Source organism: Coturnix japonica, chromosome 2 (genome assembly GCF_001577835.2).
Source record: "Coturnix japonica isolate 7356 chromosome 2, Coturnix japonica 2.1, whole genome shotgun sequence".
Taxonomy (NCBI): Eukaryota; Metazoa; Chordata; class Aves; order Galliformes; family Phasianidae; genus Coturnix; species Coturnix japonica.
Genome location: NC_029517.1, coordinates 31,844,005 through 31,865,443, shown reverse-complemented (window position 1 = coordinate 31,865,443; position 21,439 = coordinate 31,844,005). Strand labels below are relative to the sequence as shown.

Here is a 21,439-nt window from a genome sequence, read left to right as displayed (position 1 = left end):
AGAATCAGTGACCGTGTGCTGGTTTTGACTAAGAGAGAGTTAATTTTTTTTATGGCTCAAACACTGCTATGTTCTGGATTTGTGATGAAAACAGTGTTGATTACACTGGGATGTTTTAGTTGTTGCTGAACAGTGCTTACACAGAGCCAAGGACTTTTCTGTTTCTCATGCTGCCCTGCCAGCAAGGATCTAGGCATGTATGAGGAGTGTACAACACCAGGACAGCTGACCCAAGCTGACCAAAGGGATATTTCGCACCATATGGCATCATACTGAACAATAAAACTGGGAGAAAAGAGGAAAAGGCGAGGACATTCGCAGTTACAGTGTTTATCTTCCCAAGTAACCATTAGATGTGATGAAACCCTGCTTTCCTGGAAATGGCTGAACATCTGCCTGCTGATGGGAAGTAGTGAATGAATTCCTTATTTTGCTTTGCTTGCATGCACAGCTTTTGCTTTACCTATTAAGCTGTCTTTATTTCAAACCAAGTGTTTTCTCTGTTTATCTTTCCAGTTCCTTCCCCCATCTCTGTGGGGTGGAATGAGTGAGTGACTGTGTGGCACTTATATGCCTGATGATGTTAAACGTCAACAGGCCATGAAGCAGCCTCTCAAAAGGAAGCAAAACAGAATTTAGCCAGATCAACAAAAGGAAAAGGTTGAGAGTTCTTCTCTTCTGTTAATTCCAGGACACTTATATCTGAAAGCTGTTAACTCCAGAGGGCAGGTGTTGTGCGTGCCAAAGTTAAGTTTGGGGACGAAACCAGATGCAGATAGACTCTGGTTCCATGAGCTGTGGGGCTGGGACCCAAACCCTCCCAGCCTACCCCTAGCACTCACCTGTCATTGAGCTGGTCCATGGGACTGAATGAGCCCATCTGGGGTGAGTTTTGTGGCAAGTTAGTTCATGGTGTTATCCTGAGGAAAGTTTGAACTGGTACCAGTACCAGCCACTAAAACGTACAGCTTACAGTAAGTGGTTGGATGGAGAATGGCATTATTTCCTTTGGTCAGCCTAAACCATAGCAAATCCTCCAGTTGGATCAGTCTGTGGTTTACTGATGGAGGCTGTGCAACCCAAAACACTATCAGTGCAGAACCCCATGGGTTGATCAGGCATAAGACACTCAGACTGTACAGTATGCAGCATCTCCTTTGCATTGATTCAGTCAGATAGCTAATGGGCAATTATTCCAGTGCTGGAGAATTTGATGTTTAACAATTACCTTTAAGTCTCAGGACTTACACATATATGCTTATGGATCTTATTCATGTATCTTTTCAATAGTTTTGGGATTTTATGCCTTGTTACTAAAAACACAATTTGAACAGTTCTTACAGTGCTCTAAACTTATTCAAGTGTTCTAAATCAACTTTAATGCTCCACAAATAAGTGGAGGTTAAAACTGGCTGTTGTATTTCCATATTCCTTAGTCCAAACTGGATATAATAAATGAACACAACGTTGATGATGAATTCCACTGGAAAATAATCATATTCTGTCACAGAAGATTACAACGCAACTTACAAAACTGAAGTCAATTAACATTTTAAAAGCAGCCCCATATATCACTGCCAGAGTATTATTGTTGCAATTAGAGGCAAGATGATAGAGCAAGATAGGACAGTATGTATATGTGTACGCACATATATATGTAAAAGAAACATCTAGCTTTTAAAAGTTACCAGGCTAGCTCCATTTTTAAGTAATTTTACAGTCTTTAAGTTCTGAAATGAATGTTTCCTGCTCAGTGGCAAGTAACTGCCATCGTACTATGAGACCGGCTGTGAATTTGCTGGTTGAGTTAAATATTGTATTGATAGTTACAATTCTGAGCTGCATGTTATGTAAAAAATGAGCAGCTAATACTTTATGAAAGATTTAAAGTGAATCTTAAACTACCTTGAAAGTTAACGATGGTAAATGTATGTTATTTCTTTAAGGACTCATTAGAGATTTTGATTTAACTGTCAACGAATATTGTTTCAGTAAATTACTCAGTTGATAAAACTGATGATAGTCTTGTTTATCCAATGTGTTTCAGTCTACTCTACTTAAAAGAAATTGGCTAGTGGATTTTGCTGTAAAAGAGACAAAGCCTTCTGTGGATCTTGATAGATGTCACGATTGCAAAAGGCCAGCAGATGCAAATTCTATGAGATATTTTCACTACTAGAGTTGTTTTAAGTTTTATCAGTTTGTTTAGGGGAAGAAGGACTTTTTAATGTGGTGTTGTCATCTTAGATGGTGTGGATCTTGCTTGTGTTGGTCACGGCACAGATTTAATACTGCTTATGTTCAGATAGTAAGCATTTCCCTCCAGGTCATAAAGTTTCTAAGTAATGTAAGTGAAAAGCATGTGTGAGTGACACATATTTCTAAATATTCTGCAAGTTTGAATGCATCCTGACAGCTCACAGAGAATTTTCTAATTGGTCTTCAGGTTTTGATGGAAAAGTTTGTACTCTTGAGAAGATGTCTTACTAATAAGATGGTATGGAAACTCTTTCCTAGAACTACGTTATCAAAATTTGAAGTTCAGTATTAGAAAAAAAATAAATAAAAAATTAAATAGACATTTCATAACTCTTGACTTTGAAACATAAACTTGAGGAAAAATCTTGAGTTTCAGTGTGCTGTATTATATCACTGCTATGGACGAAGCCGTGTCTGGATGTGCAGATTGGCTGGACTTTGCCAAAAGGAAAAGAAAAATAGGTGTGGATCTTTAGTTTCAGTATCTGCAATGCAGTGCCACTGGAAAGTAGAAATACTGTCTTTCTCTTGCCTTCCCAAGGGCAGCTGACCTTCTCCTCGCCAAAGAGGTGAACCCCTTGCCAGCACATATGACTACAGACTATTACATTAATCTGTTTAGCCTCAGTACCAGCTGCTTGCATGTTTTTAATTATCTTATTAGATGGTATAACAGTGACCTATGAAATAAAATGAAGGTGAGTATTTTTTAACTTTATTTTACAGGCTATTTTTCTAAATATATTTTAATGACCTAATTATGACTTTTAGGGAGAGCCATTGATGCAGACATTCAATTTGGCTGATAGAATCTAACATCCCAAGGACACTTATTTTCTTCCAAGGTGGATTTGTACATTAATACTGCTTCTAATAAATATATAGCCTAAGAAAAGCTTGCTTTTCATACTTACGTTGTTAACTTACTGTATGATTCAGGGACCCCTGACTACTATGCTGGATAATTTCTTACTACATCTCTGCTCTTTTATATAGCTTTATTTTTTAACTCATGTATTAAGTTCTTTCCTGTGTGGCTTATATTCCATGATTAAACATGTAAAGAATGCACCAAGTTGAGGGATGCAGTCAATGTATATTCTTCCGGTGATAGGCAGCAGATTTGGTATAAGAAATACTTTGTTGTTCCATCTTCTTACCCTGACGTCTTACAGATATTGTTTGCCAGATGTTTTCTCTCTTACTGCAAAAAGGCAATGTGGTCCTGCTGGCTGCGGCATGTTTCTTGTGCACCAGCCAACAACTCCAGGACTGATATTGAGCATACAAAAGAAAGACGGCAAGGGGTGCAAGCTGTTTCTCCCTGTTTCCACTCCTTTCTAAAAGAGGATAGTGAAACTAGTTTGACTCCTGTTTGACCTCTGGCTTTTCTTGGCAACTGAATGAGAAATCACTTCATGGTCTCTGCCCTTATATGCAGAGGAGTAGGAAACATATGCCTCTACACTGAAGAAAATTCTTGTTTTAATTTGATAGGAAATAATAGCCTTTTCCCATCTACATGCAGATATTAGTCTTGTGTTCCTTTATTATTTTGTCTTTAAGATATCCTCATGCTTGTATAACCTGTTTTTCCTGACTTTATACACTGTGTGACCACACATAATCAAGAGCTGGGAAAGGCAAGCTCTTTTTTTCTTTTGGAATTTACAATGTTAACATTCAAAAATTGCAGAATAAGAGGTGAGACACTTCTGTTCTGTAAGAACAATTCTCAGCACTTACATCTTTCCACTCTTTTCACAATGCAATAGTAAAACTGGCATCCATGTTTGTTTTGTCTCACCTTGGAAAAATTTTTGGACAGCATCCTGGTTGATGCCATTTACTTGCAAAGAAGCCTTTTCACTACAAGTCTATTTTGTCTGAGCCTCTGAAACTCAGAATGATTATATTCTGAATGTGCTTATAATCTTTTTCTGGACGTAATGGTCTGTGCCAGTAGTCTCACATTTTCCCTGTTTCTGAAGAAGTTTGCGGTTGCATGTTGCAGATCTCTTATTTCCAGCAAGAGGGAAAGTGGCTTCTTGAACTGAAGACAGTTTTCCTCCAGAAACTTTTTTTAACTAAATCCAGGAAGACCACTGAAGCACCTACTGTGAGCTTGGAAGATTTCAATTTTTCTATGAATTCTTCCAAAATTATTTTCCTTCCTTTTTCTGTTCAAGGGCCCTTACACAACTTCTAGCCCTACATTGTCAGACCTCTTGTACTGGATCCTGCTGTCTAAAAGGATTTGCTAAGAAGTTATTAAGACAAGGAAGGATTAGTTGTCACTGAGGAGTTCAATCCCTACGTACAATATGCATTTTCTAAGATCCAGACATTTTGGGAGATAGAAATTGTGGATTTTTTTGAGCTTGCTTGTGAGCGTGTTCATATAACAAGGTTGCATGCACGTGAACTAAAGAAAAAAAAAAAAACAACTTGTGGAGATGTGGTTAGCAGCATGTCTAGAAGGGAGAAGTAGCAAATTAACTCTATAAATATGAGTTAGACTGAAGCAGCACAAATAGTCTCTTTAGCTTGCACAGTTACTTAGAAAGGTAGATGAATTATCAGTTAAATGTTTAAAAATTGATCAGATGCTTCACCTTCACATGTTTGCATCTCTCCCTTTGTTCTAATGGAAGGATAGTGACCTTGCTTCAACCAGGTGCCTGGATGTTAGCTGACAGACTTTGAGTGATGTGGTGAGGCCTGCTGGGCCAAAACCAGGAGATAAAACTCTACTCAGGAGACCTCAGAAGTAAAAAAAAGTCCTATCCCTGTATGTAAAGAACTTCAAAGTTCCTGGGTACATGAAGGTTAAACTACAAGGCCTGAAATCTACAAATGGCAAATCAGTAACAATATGTATTAAAAAATAGAATAATAAAATGACCATAGTGCAGTTCCTGCCATTGAACATGATGTCTAATTTGTTGTCTTTTTGTTTTTCTTTGTGTTTCTGTAAACATGTGAAGAAAATAGTGAGGAGAGGCAAACAAACTGGTGAAATTGAGACTTCCAGCTGGCTCTAAGAGCTCTTGACAGATCACAGAATCATAGAGTCATAGAATCCTTAGAGTTGGAAAAGACCTTTAAAGATCATCTAGTCCAACACGCCTGCAGTGAAAAAGAACATCCACAGCTACATCAGGTTGCCCAGGGCTTGATCCAGCCTCACCTTGAAAGTTTCCAAGGATGGAGCATCAACCGCATCACTGGGCAACCTGTTCCATTGCCTCACCACCCTCACTGTACAAGACTTTTTCCTTATATCTAACCTAAGTCTACCCTCTTTAAGCCTGAAACCATTTCTCTTTGTTCTGTCACAACAGACCCTGTTAAAGAGTCTGCCCCCTTCTTTTCTGTAGCTTCCCTTTAAATACTGAAGTGCCTCTCTCAGGTTCCCCCAGAGCCTTCTTTTCTCCAGGCTGAACGGCCCCAACTCTGTCAGTGTGACCTCATAGGTGATGTGTTCTATCCCTTGGATCAGTTCTGTGGCCCTACTCTGGACACGCTCCAACAGATCTGTGTCTCTCCTGTACTGAGGACTTCACATCTGGGCACGGTACTCCAGGTAAAGTCTCACCAGCACAGAGTGGAGGGGCAAGATCACCTCCCTTGACCTGCTGGCCATGTTGTTTTTGATGCAGTCCACAATATGGTTGGCTTTCTGGGCTGTAAAGGCACATTGCTGGCTCATGTCCAGCTTGCCATCCACCAGTACTCCCAGGTCTTTTTCAGCAGGGCTGTGCTCTGTCCTTTCATCCTCCAGCTTGTAGTTGTTGAGGGAGCTGCCTCAACCCAGTTTGAAAACCTTGCATTTGGATATGTTGAACCTCATGAGGTTCACCTGGGCCCACTGCTCAAGCCTGTCTAGGTCCCTCTGAAAATGACATCTCATCCCTCTGTTGTGTTGGCCGCACCCCACAGCTTGGTGTCATCATCAAACTTGCTGAGAGTGAACTCATCCCCACTTTCAATGTCACTTATGAGAATAGAAAAGTATTGGTCCCAGCACTGACCTCCGGGGACCACCATTCCTCACTGATCTCTATTCAGACATTGAACCACTCCCTGGACTCAATCCTGCAGCCAATTCTTCATCCATTGAACACCCACCAAATCCATATATTTCCAATTTGGAGAGAAGGTTTTTATGGGATACCGTGTCAGAGGCCTTTCTGAAGTCCAGATAGACGGTATCAGTGGGTCTTCCTTTGTCCATTAATCAGTGAAATCAACGTAAAAAGCCATTGGGTTGGTCAAACAGGATTTACTCTTGGTGAAACCATGCTTGTTTTTCCATATCACATCCCTGTCTTCCATGTGACTTAGCATTGCTTCTACAAAAGCTAAAGAAGACAAGGGTTAGAAAGGAAGTGTTGTCTGCATTTATGATCCATTACAGAGATTAATGAAAATGAAGTACTGAGTGCAGAGTTCTGTGCCCAATGCAGTGCTGCTTATGTTGAAGAAATTATTTTGCCTTTATTCATCCAGTCCTTTTTAATTCTGTGTTAGCCAAAACTAGGTAAAACCTTAAAAGTTTAGAAAACCTGGCCTTCGAATTTGGAGCCTCCTAGCAGTGCAGCTATGAGGAGCAACATCAAAAAAATACATATGCTTTCCAAGCAGAGAAGTAAGTTTTCACATGAAAGTATTCAAGTAGATTTTCAGGGCATCAAATATAAATCTGTGTATTTCGGAAATGTTTATGTTTTAGAAACTTTCTGCTTATTACTTGATACTACATTTCAATTGCTTTTTTTCAGGTTTTTATAGAATAAACTCTGTTTTCATTACACTCCTGGCTTTTACTTCACTTTTTTCTGAAATGTTCTTTTATTGCCTAATAAATAATATAAACTATGCATGCTTCTTGGATATATGCATCATGTTTGAACAGAGCTGTTGCCACTGAATGTAAATACTCCATTCACTTATTGATATTCCTGTTGATAAAGACATATCATTGCAAAACATATCACATGATAATCAAAGGACTTTCCTTCTTTCTGATGGCCTGTTAGCCTGTTGCTTCATTGATAATAGATAATAGATAATAGTCTTGTGCGGGTTGGAAGGGACCTTAGAGATCATCGAGTCCAACCCCCGGGATTTGAGCCTCTGTGTAGCAGAGCAGCACTTCTACCACTTGCACCACAGGGGGGATTCAAACCTGGGCCTCCGGTTCTGCAAGTGACGTTCCTACCACTGCACCACCGGGGCCTCTCAGGAGCTGAGTTTAAGCCTCAGCATTTTTAAGGGTACATTCAGAAGATAAATACATGAGACATAATAACTATACACACTGTATAATGAGCTGTCAGGTACTGGTTTCTTCATTACCTGTTGTTTTTTACTGAAATCTCAGTAATCATGGATAGTAACGTTAGCCAAAAGGTCCCAGCCCTTGCAGTCCCAGAACATAATCTTTGCACTTTTCAGTGACATAGGTTTTAGTTCAGTGTGCTTGTTCCTCATTTACATTTCTATATTTTTATGAGTTTTAGTGTCTTCCCCAGTGTTTGATGTTGTTTAAACATTATAGTACAAAAATATTCTTTATACTAGCATTAAACTTTGGAAGACTCTGCATTTGTATGCATCAGCAGCGATATTTCATAAATCAGTACATATAGAAGTTAGCTGACATTGTTTGCCAGAATATTTCTGCTGTACCACTTTTCCTCTTTTGTCTTTCTTCCTCTTTTGGAAAGAGTATTTATTTTGTAATGAACTTAGGAGGACTGAGGTTTTATTCTGCTTATCTGTCATTGGTGTATATGATTTAGCATTATGATGCAGATTAAAATTTAGCAAAAGACCTTGAGGCTGATACTCAACTATACATTCTCGGGGGAAGAATATCTTTGTTACCCATACCCCAAAACTCCCACAGCTCAGCAATGCCACAGTAAAACTCCAGGTACTGTTATACCGGAATTATTTTCTGAGCTTCTTGTTCCCTTCCTTACAGTGTGCAGTCAGACAGTGACTCATGACTTCAAAATCTTCAGATTTTTTTTCACTCAAAACTTAATGTTTTGAATTGTCTATACAACAATTATAGCTCTAAAATATACCCTGAGATGTTATCCTTTTGGAAAGAAAGAAAGAATAAATATATATGGTTTGCTGGGAGATAGCCTCATTTTGTACAAGAAAGAAAGTACATGTGCTAAAGCAGACACCAACATAAAAAGAATTCATAGACTCAAACTCTACGATGCTTATGGTAGAAATGTGCGTTTCAGGAGATGATAACTAAGAAAAAACCTTGCAGAACAAATCTGCAGCCTTCATCCTCTCCATTTTGCTTGCTTTTTCATCTAAGTAATCTAACTGACTCAATAAATATTTTACATTGGACCTTCACTGCATAGATACACCACATGAAATTAAGTTTTTTAAAGGAACATTAATCTAATTACTTTTTTCCCCGTAGGTCTTACATTATTAAAAGTTTACAGTATGTACCACAACCTATTAGCCTGCATGTTTAAACAAGCGAGAATATAAAATAAAAGTGTGTACAAAGAAACCAGAAAACACTAACATTCTTATTTACCTATATTTTAATTGTACAACTTTAAAGTGTTGTTATAATACATTATTATGTGTTTAATTTTCTAGTTTGATTAGAAACAATTGTATGTTCTTATTCACAGTTTAAGTTGCTCCAACTGGCTGTAGAAGTCTCTCACTTCAGTGAAGCAAATGGGATGCAGTAGACTTGATTTGCAGTCTTTATTGCTCATTTCCCTTATACCAGTGGGTCTAAGCCTGGGTTAACAAGGCTCAGAGATATTAGTTTACAGAGCAGGGCCATATCATTTCTGAAATTATTCTTTTAGAATTGAAAGCTTGTTGATATTGCGTGGTGTTGCCATTACTGAAACAGTCTCTACAATTACAAGGTTTCATTTATTTCCCATATTTCAAAATATCTGAGAAATGAATTAGTGAGTGCTCTTCAGATAGGATTTTAGATATCATTTAGCTTTCCTAAAACTGAGGCAGATTCCAACTTCTGTTTACACAAAAGTCTTTTTTTTTCTGTCATGTGTAAGTTTTCTTTTTAGTTATCCCAGCAGCCAAGGCAGGATGAGAGGAGATATAATCTTGCCAAATTTCTTTTGGCTGTTTTAAATGTAATTTTGTTCAAAGTATGTTTGGAATTGCATTAGAAGTTTCTTTTAAAAAGCATGTCATCTGCACTAATACAATTTAAGAAGTGTTGAAATTACTTACTGCATAGCAATCACTCCCAGCAGTTGGTGAAAAAAATCACCTTTTGAGGTTTCTTCCTCTCCATTCTTTCTATTTGCAGTTGCACTTGTTCAAACCTTTTACTGACTCAGCTGACATCCCAGTATTTTGAATGACTTTGTAGAATGTGTCCACTTTCAGAACAATGTGAATAGCTTCAGAATTTGACCTGTTTTGTGCATAGGGGAATGCATCACTCTCGAAGCACTGCTACCTTAGGGAGGCAGCTTGGCAGAAGTTATAATGGCCAATGATGCTACAGAATTTACAATGGCAAATGAAGAATATTATACATGATAGAAACAGGAGGGTTATTTAGATAGGCATAATATACTGTAGTTACTGAAGTATAAATGACTATCAAAGAAAGGGACAGATTTTTCTCAAGCTGTGTCTGCTATATACCATACGCTGTATTTAAAGGACACAGAATTGTGGTAAACAATCATAGGCAGCTCGCTGCAGAAGATGGGGATGTAGAGAAGCCATGAAATGAGTAGATGGGCTTTCTGACTTATAGACCAGGGGATGCGGCAGCAAGAGAGGAAGTTGCCCCACGCTACTGTAGTTACTAGCTGCAATTTTAGTCGCTTGGGGATATTGGTAACAGAAGCTAAAAGCAGCCCTAACCCCTGAAAACTAACCCTGTTTCAGTCATCTTTGATCTTATCCCCAGTACATTTGCTTTTCAGTGAATTAATAATTATTAATCAAGGTCGGGAAATAACCATTTTTTTCGAAAATCATCAAATCATGGAATCACCAAGGTTAGAAAGGACCTCCAAGGTCATCTGGTCCAACCCATGATGGTCCTGGCCAAAATGTGACAGTGCCTTTGTAAGCACAGGTCTAGTCATAGCATGGATTATGAGTTTCCTCCTGCCTCAGAGGAGCAGAACCGTAATGGTATGATCCATTCCCAACAACTGTATGATACTCACAGCAACTGTATCTTATAATTCTTTTTCAGAAACTGCACAAGTTCTATCTAAAACAAGGTTTAAAAAAAGTCCTCCTCACAACTCAGCTTAAAAGGATAAAAATTAAATTTAGCTTGCTTAAATTTAGGGCAGTTTTTAAAGCAAGAAATTGTTACTATCTAGTATAACTTATTCTGTGACTTTAACTGCTGAAGGAAGTCTGGTGAGATCTTACCCTGGAGTCATAATTGTAGTTTCCCTCTTTCTGGTTTCATTTGGTCTCCCAGGGAGAAGTAACAGTCTCCCTTGTGACAGTCAGAGAAGGAGATGTTCACCTTAAGGACATGCAATGAAAATCAATCAGGAACATATTTCCTTGCACATAGCCCAGCTCTTTGCCTTGTAGTTGCCATTAGAATTTTAGAGTGGATGCAGAACGTCTGTTAGCAAGTCTAGGGCCACCCGGACCATCACTTGAGCTTATACTGTTCTTGAGATTCGTTTCAGTAGAAGGTGCAGGAAATATAGATTTAATTCTTTTATTCAAACGCAGTAGATGGTTTGGGACAATTAATTTCCAATTGTTTCCCAGTAGAACAGATTTACTTGTATATTAATGAGGCACAGGTGTTAGGCCCCTGGTGCCTGCATGCCTGGGAGGCATATTTAGGTTGTTTATCTAGTCAGCCATAGGTACTGCAAGGTACTCAAGCTTGCCTTTAACAGTTTATACAGTGAAGCTTTTTAATTTTTTGATGTTTTTTTAAATTTGCTAGCACCTGTTAAAATTTTAAAACTGATCATGTAGAAAGAAGTAGGAGTGATTTCAGTAGTAAATAGCACTAAATGTTAAAGAAAGTCATCTTCTATTATGCTTAACTGCCCGGCTTGACATTAAGAAGAAAAGAAGGTTCATTTAAGCAAATATGTCATGTGAGGAGCTAATACAGTCAACACTATACTTTTCTATTGCATATTTTTGGAATAGGTACTTCTTTGTCTAGAGCTGAAACATGAATGTGCTTATATTAATATTCATTTTTCTTGTTTATTCACTGAACTGCAGTACCAACATTTTAGGGGAAATGGAATAGCCTCCATAGACATTATGAATTTCAGTAGCTGGCATAATTATAGCGATCTACATATTCATTAAATCCAAAGAAGAAATGTGTCCAAAAAGACAGCCATGCGTTTAGAAATGGTACACAACTAAATATATACATTTTAAAAGAGTTACTTTCCTCTCCTTATCCAAAGTCGTGTAGTGTCATATAGTCCTTAAATCAGCAATGGGTTTTCTTTTTTTTTTTTTTTTTCCTCCGTAAATGTTCATTCCTTTTGCTTTTGCACACAGTAAAGAATGGGAAGAACTATTTGTAAACAACAATTACTTGGCAACTATACGGCTGAAGGGGATTAATGGGCAGCTGAGAAGCAGCAGGTTCCGTAGTGTTTGCTGGAAGGTAAGAAGAGAAAATATTTATTTACAGTTTGTGGTTGCAATATATCAACACATTACCTGATGCGCTGGAAGATTACTGATGCAAAGAATCATGAATTTTCCAGCAGACTTCATTCCAATGTTTTCCTCCTCGTTTTTGTAATTCATAGGACATTTGCTACTCATACTGAGTTGCCTTAAAGCTGAATTGTGAGTGATAGCAAACGATTCCTTGGAAAGACAGTCTTTGTGTTGGGTGTTACATTTAAAATTGAGTACAACACAGCCATCTCTCCTGTCTGTACATTGAAACCATGCTGTGGAAGTCAAAAAGTTTGTCTCAGAATTTATGTTTTGTGGTATGGAAAATTGAACTCCTTTAAAATCAGTTGCATGCTTCCCCTAGAAACTTCTTCCCAGAGAAATGAGAAAATGGGGACCAACCCCTCTTGTAATGACTGGAGAGGGAAGGCGGAAACACGAAAGATCCTTTGATGTTCCTCACTACATTTTTCAATGGTTGCAGGGAAAAGCAGAGTGAAAGAAAGTACAGTTGCACTGAGGTGCTATATAATATCCAGACAAGCTGTGTTGCACTGGCATCAGATGTAGCTTTGATAATAGTGAATATTCTCCCTGATAGAGTTGCTCTGTACTAACATCGATAATTTAAATGACCTCACTTGGAATTTCTCAGTCTTCACTCTTGAAAAGAAAATCAAAATACACTTTGTCTATAAATAAACAAATTTCAAAAGCTTCGTGTATTTGGCACTGAACAAATTTAATGAAAATATTTTCTTCAGGAGGGCAGATAAATATTTGCCACAAGCATTTTTGTAATTAGTCTGTTCCTTCTTGTGCCTCTAAATTAAAAGGCCTTAACTCAGAAACCTAAACTAACAGAAGCATTAAGTCCCTCACTATCCACTGATTAAAACAGAGATTTGTTTTATTCTAGAAATGAAACTGGTTTTATTTGCATGTCCTGATATGGGTTAGGACTCTGTTTTAAACTGTTTATTTTGAAGATACTATCAATGCTTTCATTAACTTCTGAAATACATATTTTTATCAGTTTGAGAATGCTTTGTTTTGGTCAATATTTTCTATTTCACAGCCCTTTATGATACGTACACGAAAGCAAAAGAAAAAGAAAACAAAGAAAACACTCTTGTTCTTTATTTTATATGTAATTCAATAGCATTTCCAAAAGATGTTTCTTTCTGGCCCATTTAAACAGAAATCAGAAAGAACTGAGATGTAGGTATTCTCAAGGATTTTTTGCACAATTAAGTCTTTTAAGTTTCTCACAGAACTGTAGAATATCTTTCTTTTATACAGACTGAGATTTCCCCTTTCTTCATTTCTCAGTCAGAGACTACCTCTGAGTAGTTAGTTTCTGCTCAGTATTCATACTTGGTTTTAGACGTTACATCAACTCCTCAATGTTATGTAAATAGCTTTATATTTTTTAGATTTATATATTTATTGTTATCCCCTCTTTGCATTTTGTTTTTGCATTGGAAGTCATAGTGAACTGTACTGGAGCTGCTACAGTTTCTAAAATTGAGTTTTTGGTATCAATATCTAATGCTTTCTGTTATAGAATAGAACTGTAATTGTTCCTAGCTTCTTTGTTTATTGACTGGGAAGTACTAAAGTCAGGATTATTCTATAGGTCTTTATTTCCTTCGCCCTAATTGTAGAATATTTGTCCTCCCTTCTTCAGATTATGCTATCTGGGAGGATTTATATGAAAAGGTGCATTACACTGATTAAATTAATTGGTTTCATTTTGTTTTGTTAATAGTTGTTTCTGGAGGTTCTACCCCAAGACAGAAGTCAATGGATTAAAAACACTTCAGAATTAAGAACTTCGTATAATAAGATAAAAGAAATCGTAAGTTGGTATAAAATAGATTATCTCGATTTCATGTAGGTACGAATGCTTGTATTTGAGTTTTTTTTCTTTTCTTATACAGCACATTACAAACCCTCGGAAAGCTGGACAGCAAGACCTGATAATCAACAATCCACTCTCTCAGGATGAGGGGGTAAGTTAACCCTTTGTTATATTAATATGTCTTTGCTACAATTAGCATCATCATCATCCTGACATCTCTTATAAGAAAGCTGAAAGTATTTTCAAAGATGTAACACTTTAATTTTAGGCAATGTTTTATGTGATTAAAATAATTAGTTTGGCTGTATTTAACATATTTACATCTAGAAAGAATTTCACGGATCTCTCTGATGGAGGGGCACTACTTTGTTCACAAGCAGAAGCTCATATTTGTTTGTATTTAGTGTAGTTCTCTGCTTCATATTTAATGCAGAAGGAGAGGTGTTTGAATAGGTCTGCTTGCTGAAGCATGGAAGCATTGATCATAGGCACATTTGTAGTTCTGCAGCCCGTATGACTGTATATGCCATCAAAACATTCTTGAATGCAGAGGTACAGAAAGTTGTATTACATGCAAAAGATTTAAAGTGGTCTTTTTGTAGTTTGTGATAACACTCAGCAACCCAACCGTCTTTCTGTCTGTGATCTTATGAAGACAGACATGTCAGGGACATAGTCTATAACACGAAGCCACAGAACAAATCAGGTAGAGGGATGAAGAGCTAAGTTCCTTTCAGTCTCTACAGTGATATAACATTTTCCCTTTTGTGTCCTGGGTTTTCCTTCCTTTTTAGCAATCAAGATTCTGTTTCTTTTGTATTTTGGCTTGATGAACCTTTTGCAAAGGGGAGGGAAAGAGAGTCTCAAAATGTGTTCTAGGTGCAATTAAAAAGATATTCAGTTTACATAAGACATTGTCAAGGATGCATAATAGTCTTACATTTTTGGGGTTTCCTTCATGTTTTGTGACACAAACATAGATGCTAATTAACATTTTAATTTCTTCTTAATTTTACCTTTCTTCTGCAAGCTAACACTGGATATACTTTCCCTTTTCTTTCTGTGGAATTTAAGACAATCAATTGTTTACAGTGAAAGAAGAGATTCTGGAAGTATTGTAACCACTCTGTTTGTACAGTATTGCATTCAGTGATGCTTCTGCTGCTGCTATCTGAAAGCTAACCTAAATGAAAAGACTGCTATAGATTTTGTTCCTTCTATACTTTGATCAATAAGGTCAAGCTATGAATCCTTTACAATGGAATGGGCTTTATTTACAGTACATTTTCTCAGGCATACAAACATTTGCTGACACCTCACAGGTTAGCTTTTGCAAAATATTGCTAAGCAAGCCATGGAAACAAAAAAGAGATAATGAAAATAATCATAAATACAGATACGGAAGAAACTAGATGTACTTCAGACTGATATTTAATATTTTTTATGTTGACAGTGAGCTTCAAAGGTTCTGATTTTACATATAAGAGTCTTATTAGAATAGCCAGTTTTGTTCTGCACTATTTGTGCAATTAGAATGGTAGCATTTTCATAATAGGTATTGAATCATCATACATTCCTTATTTGATTTTTTCTTCACTAAAACAAAGTAGCTTGGTTGCAAACAATAGCATGGAAACTATTGCAGCTTCTTATTAGAGTCCACACACTCATAAGAGAAGTGTAGTACAGTGAACTAGACCTTCTTCAGTTCAGCTGTTTCTTCTTCTGAGTTTGAATTTACTCCATTTTACTAAATATTCTTACAAGTCACTCACAGACCTGCAACCTGCCACCAAATTAATGCAGGAAGCATTAGGATCAAGTAGGATCCATGAACTTACATGTTTTTATCTCTGATACAAACTGACTTTCTGGGACACTGTAGACAAGTCACTAGCATTCTTTTTTACCCCCCAAAAATTAATGTGCATTTCCAGGATTGCTGAGGGTTAATTAGTTAATATTTGTACAGTACTTTGTTGTACAAAGCAAATCCTTATGTATTAGTGCAAGCCTTTGTTTCATTTAATTATTTTTCCTTATTTCAGAGTCTTTGGAATAAATTTTTCCAGGATAAAGAGCTTCGAGCAATGATTGAACAAGATGTAACAAGAACGTATGTAGATCTTTAAAGAAATTTCTAAATATAAATGTAGATTCTGCATTTTTATGTGGTATATATTATATAGTGTTTTCTCGACTTAAGATAGTGTAAATGTCAGGATTGTTGAACATGAATGTGTAGAAACATACATTAAATGTATAAAAATACAGCTTTCTTGGAGTGAAGAAAGGGAAAATTGAGTTAAACATTAAACCCTGGAGATTTATTGGTATCATTGAAGAAAAGCTCTTCTAAATTAAGATATTAGGAAATGTATTACAATATGAAATTTAAAATAGAGTTTTCCATGTGAAGCAGAGAGAAGGTAAGAGAAATGGGAAGGTCTTTTAACTAAATTATTATCATAATAAAAGATTGAACAGATAAGTTTCTGTAATTCTTAACAGTTCAATCAATAATAAAAAAGCAGTGTGAAATTAGTAAGGGAAATGTCATTCGTATAGAGAAGTTAAGCATTTCTACCTTTATTTATCACTTTTCTATTATTATTTGTCACAAATGCCTTTTGTCCTGTGTCTTTCCATCTTCCTGGCCCTTAGGTCATTACTCTCTTCAGATAGAACACTCCGTTCCTGAAAGCATTTCTTTTTAGAGTTGTAGCATTGACTGATATCTAAATCTAACTAGATTCAGTTACTGTTTTGCTCCCATAGAAAATTTTACTGTATTGCAAATACTTTTTATTGCAACTCAAAAAATGTGTTGATAATCTTAAGACTGTGCAGCTCCCATGTTCACATGTTTTCATTTAAGAAAAAAATCCAGGCAGAAAAAATCATTGCTCTCTGGTTTTCAAATATTTTACATGTCTGTCCCTAGACCCTCTCTTGAATGCATTTATGTCATGAGATTTTTAATTAAAATTTGAGTATGTTTTCATGTATGTTCTCACAGATGGCATTTTTTGTTTGTTAAAGGGAACAGTTCAGGATGTTCTAAGATTAAAATATATACATATCTAAAATGTAATTGGAGGATGAAAAGTTGCGTGGAGGTTATGACTAATGTAAGATCGTTTTTAAAAATGCATATACGAAGTCCAGGCTCTCTCTCTGGCAAATAGTAGCATGAGTAATGTTCGGTAATGCCCTTAATAGACACTAAAAAATGATTATTTATTTTTTAATATTAAATACCGTACTTGAAACAGTAGCAGAATATGTGTCATCAATATCAACATAAGTCAAACAAGAAGCAAAATTTATTAGTAGCATGAAGTTATTTTGCGAAGTATATACATTTATGTGTATACTATATAACCTCTATATTTCATATGCTAATCAAAAACATTTTGTGTTTATATATATATATAGGTATAAACTAGTATTGTTGTAAGTGATAAGTTCTATATTCCTTAGCTCTGTTCCTTGTCTTCAGTGTTGTACTTTACATTTCCATTCTCTGAACAAATTCCTGGAGCTGTAATATAAAGATTTGGCAATAAATTACAGTGCTGTTTATTATAGTTTAAAATACTTACTATATTCAGTTATCGACATCAACACCTTCTAAGTTTTATTTCTTACTTAAAGTATAGATTTTTATTCTTCATCACCGAATTCAATACTCTATCATCTAACAGCATTAACTTAATAATGCACAATAGTGTAATGATAACTATTCACACAATATCACATCACAGAGCCCTTGGTTGAGAGCCTCTTTTCTGTCCACGCCCAAATTCGCTTTAGAAACTATTTGTGCATCCTTTTATTGGGTTGCCAACCTAAGTTTCTTCTTTATCAAAGTCTGGCTGACACCCATGGAAGGGGCACCTACATGGACAAAACTAATGTTTTTTTTAAAAAACTAACTCACATTGGTCTTAACTTTCAGAAAGTAAAGACTTGAACACTTTCTTCTTTTTTTCTTTCTTTTTTTTTTTTTTTTTTTAATTATCTGTTAAGGTGAAACATTTTAGTAAAATTCCCATTCCCTTGTGCTGTCTTTCTCACAGATATAATTAAATGTGATATTCCAGTATTCATAGAAAGTGGTATTCTTGCCTTGCCTGGCTTGAGGATACTGTGTTTCTAAAACAGTGCTTTAATCATAAAATGACATTCTCCATAAAAATCTGTCCTGAACTAAGAGTTCCCTCATGATCTCTTGTATTTACATTTACCATAATTAATACTTCAGCCAGCTTATTCATGAGGTTTTTATTATCCTCTCTGTCACAATCTCTGGTATTACTAGATCCTCACAGATATCTCTGTGTATTTTTCAGTTTTCTTTGTTAGTCTTCTCTTCTTAAAACTCATAGGGCAGGACTGAATAACAGTCCTTCAGAAATAATCTCTTCAAACCCCTAAATTATGTCGATTGCCATCTGCTGTAATGCACCTTTTTGGTCTCAGCTGTGTCCTTCCTCTACAGTAATGTGATTAGTACAAGTGCATACAAGTATCCAAATGTTGGTCTACCATTACCCCCACCAGGTGCCAGGGAAATGTTACACTGTTCATCCCAATGCCTTTCTCAGTACTTCCACTTTCTGTGTTCAAACCATAATGTCTTCTGTGCCTTGGCTCTTGCATCGGATCTTTCATCCAAGGATTTCAAAGCACCTTTCTTATTGTTTCTGTGTTTCCTTGTTATTACCCCTGTGAGATGACCACAGTATTTGTGAAAACTCATAGTTTTATTGCATGTAAGTTGTTGTAATTTCTTATGTTTTTTTTTCTGTGATAGGCTTTACAAGACTCTTAATAAAACTGGTCTAAAGTGTAGCACTGTCGCTTAGACTTCGGAAGCAGGCAAGGCAAATGTAGCTTGAAGAACACATACCTTTAGTCCATATGACTTCATTTTAAAATTGACAATATTATAACCCTTGCATCGGAAGTCTATCCTGAAGCCTACTATTACTGTCTTCTGCTTTCCCTTCTTCAACATTACCTTTTTCTATTCCTTTGTCATTATACCTTTCCAGATTTATTTTTTTATTTGTTATTGTTCCACATATTTGGTTGTGGTTTGGGGTGTTTGCTTTATAAAATATTTTTGCCATCTAGTTACCTTTTCAGTAAGCATGGAAACACTTTTTTTTGTGCACTTAACCTGTTAAAGTGCATCCTGCATAATCAGTTTCTTTCCTATTTCCAGCAGTCAATGAGCAGGAAGCATGGTGAAAGTAGATTCAGAATCATTACAGATTCCAAAAACTTGCATTTTCCTCAATAACAAGATTTTTCCAGAAGCTTTTTCCCCCTTACACTAAAGCTAATTCATATTTACCCTGCCAAAGTATCCAGTGTTTTTCTAATTGTATTTGAGAAAGCTGCTAAGGACAATAAAATGCCTAATTATGTTACATAAAAAAGATGCTAGTAAGATATATTGGAGCTTTCTTGGAGCTGAAGAAAACTAGAATACCAGTTTTCATGTCAACTGTGAGATATTTTAATAATCTTGCCTTTAATATGCTTTTAATTTTTCAGATATGCATGAAATATTGGAACTTGATATGTACACTCCTTCTAGCACACTCTATTCAATTTTATTCCAGCTTAGAACTGGAAATTTTATGAGTTTCTTTAACATATTGTAACTTTTGTACTCTTTTCCTGCACAACATTGAGGAATGAAGAGCAGTTCTTGAAACTGCAGGACAGACTGATGATCCAGTTACAGCTAACAGCCCAATACAGAAGAAAAAAATACCAGAATTTTGTATAAGCTGTGGTAGTGTCTGTGGAGATTTGTTTTTCGATGCTCAGTTTTCCAGTACCTAAATCGAGTTAATCAATTGTTTTGGAAGGGAGGTGGTGTTTGAGTGTCGGTCTTTTCTTATCACATGTCCAGAAGTTTTAGTTTTGGTGGTGTGGGGCTGACAGCCAGTCGAGCACCACCTTGGAGTTAAGTTAGTTTTGGGATGCTGTGCTGCCTGGGACCAGAGCCATCTGATGGGTTTAACAGTACAAATTCATGATCTTTGCTTCAGGATCATTGTCAGTCACTGCCTCTTGTTCTGTCTCCTTTCATTGTTTCAGCTCAACTTGTGTTTGTGACATGAAAGTTGAGGAGCAAAGGATCTTGATCCTTTCATCCCCTTGGAATGGACTCATAGGGGACATTGTTTTATTTGGATTAAATTCAAGTTGTTCATGTTTTCGTTGGATTGGTGATTTGAAAAAAATAAAAAAATAAATAAATAAAATAAAATAAAGCTGACAATTAAAGCAACCTGTCATTTCATTTCTTACCTAAATATATTTGTGGAACACCAGGGGCTGAGATTTTCTGGGCTATATTGTTTACTGTTGTTGTATTTCTTCATTTTCAGTTTTCCTGAAATGCAATATTTCCAGCAAGAGAATGTGAGGAAAATTCTTACAGATGTTCTGTTCTGCTATGCCAGAGAAAATGAGCAGTTGCTTTATAAACAGGTAATGAAAATATAGTACATGTGGCATTCATTTACTCAAAATTTTCTGTATGGTTTGACAATAATGTAGTTCTGTTGTATCTGAAGTTGTATCCTAATGCTATAGTAATCAAAGAGCTGCTTGTCAGCTGTACAGTAAGGAAAGTAACATTGAATAACATATGCTTTTTCCTCATAAGGCAGTCCTTCAAATTGTTTTCTTTAAGGTTTCTTAGTCATCTAACTTCAAAATCCTTCATAAACAACATCCTCTACTTCAATGCTGGTAAAACAAAAAGAATAAGAACAAGCTTTCTGTGCTTAGGTTGAAAGAGAAGGTATGCACCAGCATTAAAAATGGCACTGAACAAACAAACAAAAAAAACAAAAAAACCTAATAAGGGACTTCTGAAATGTAATCAAAACAGTATTTTAAGTTCTTCCTTAAAGTGGTATTGCTATGCTAATTAAAAGATAGCCATGCAGCAAGCAAATGCACTGCAGCTGATAAATGTCTATCGACTGAAGAAGGGTGCTAACACGTATCACTTTTATGGCATTGCCGCAAGAGACTGCTCACACCATTTTGGTCAAAATGTTAAGGGTAGCCTTTAAAACGTCACCAAATATACATCCAGATGGGAGGAGAAGAAATTTAATGTTTTTTTCTGAATGTTTGGAAGTGAATATGAGCTGGATACTAAATTAATGTAGCAAGAGCAATACGCAAAATTATAGATGTGGGCATATTTGTATTTGTTTCCCCAGGCTGTTTGCTGTGGGGAGAGAGTATGGACTGTCAAACTGAGGGATAGTGTGTGCACAGACATAGTCTAAACTGTAGAGCAGCAAGCTTTACGTAGGAGAAAATCTTAAGTAAATGTGAAGACTTTTATAACACACTGTGTGCTCTCAGGCATGGTCTGTTAGCATCCTGTCCGTAGCCAGGAAATTAGTTGTGATTCATGGCACAACCTACACGTGTGAGTTGAAGGAACAGTTACTTATATCAAAAATCAAATATATAGCTATCAAACATATTGAATCTCCATCAACTGGTTACTTTTCATGTTTGACAGACTGAGCAAGGAAAAGTCATGCATAATAATAAGAAAAACGAGATTAGTGAGCT

At 36.3% G+C, this 21,439-nt stretch overlaps 1 protein-coding gene across 6 annotated transcripts in view; it reads left to right on the top strand.

The window, feature by feature from the left end:
* TBC1D5 (TBC1 domain family member 5) overlaps window positions 1-21,439 on the top strand; it is a 285,215-nt gene that overhangs the window by 141,243 nt on the left and 122,533 nt on the right. For all 6 annotated transcript variants that reach the window (XM_015853783.2, XM_015853786.2, XM_015853785.2 and 3 more), the window contains exons 5-9: window positions 11,821-11,929; window positions 13,721-13,810; window positions 13,893-13,964; window positions 15,862-15,929; window positions 20,227-20,329. In XM_015853783.2, coding sequence (XP_015709269.1) covers window positions 11,821-11,929; window positions 13,721-13,810; window positions 13,893-13,964; window positions 15,862-15,929; window positions 20,227-20,329 — 442 coding nt within the window. The remainder of the gene's footprint in view (window positions 1-11,820; window positions 11,930-13,720; window positions 13,811-13,892; window positions 13,965-15,861; window positions 15,930-20,226; window positions 20,330-21,439) is intronic.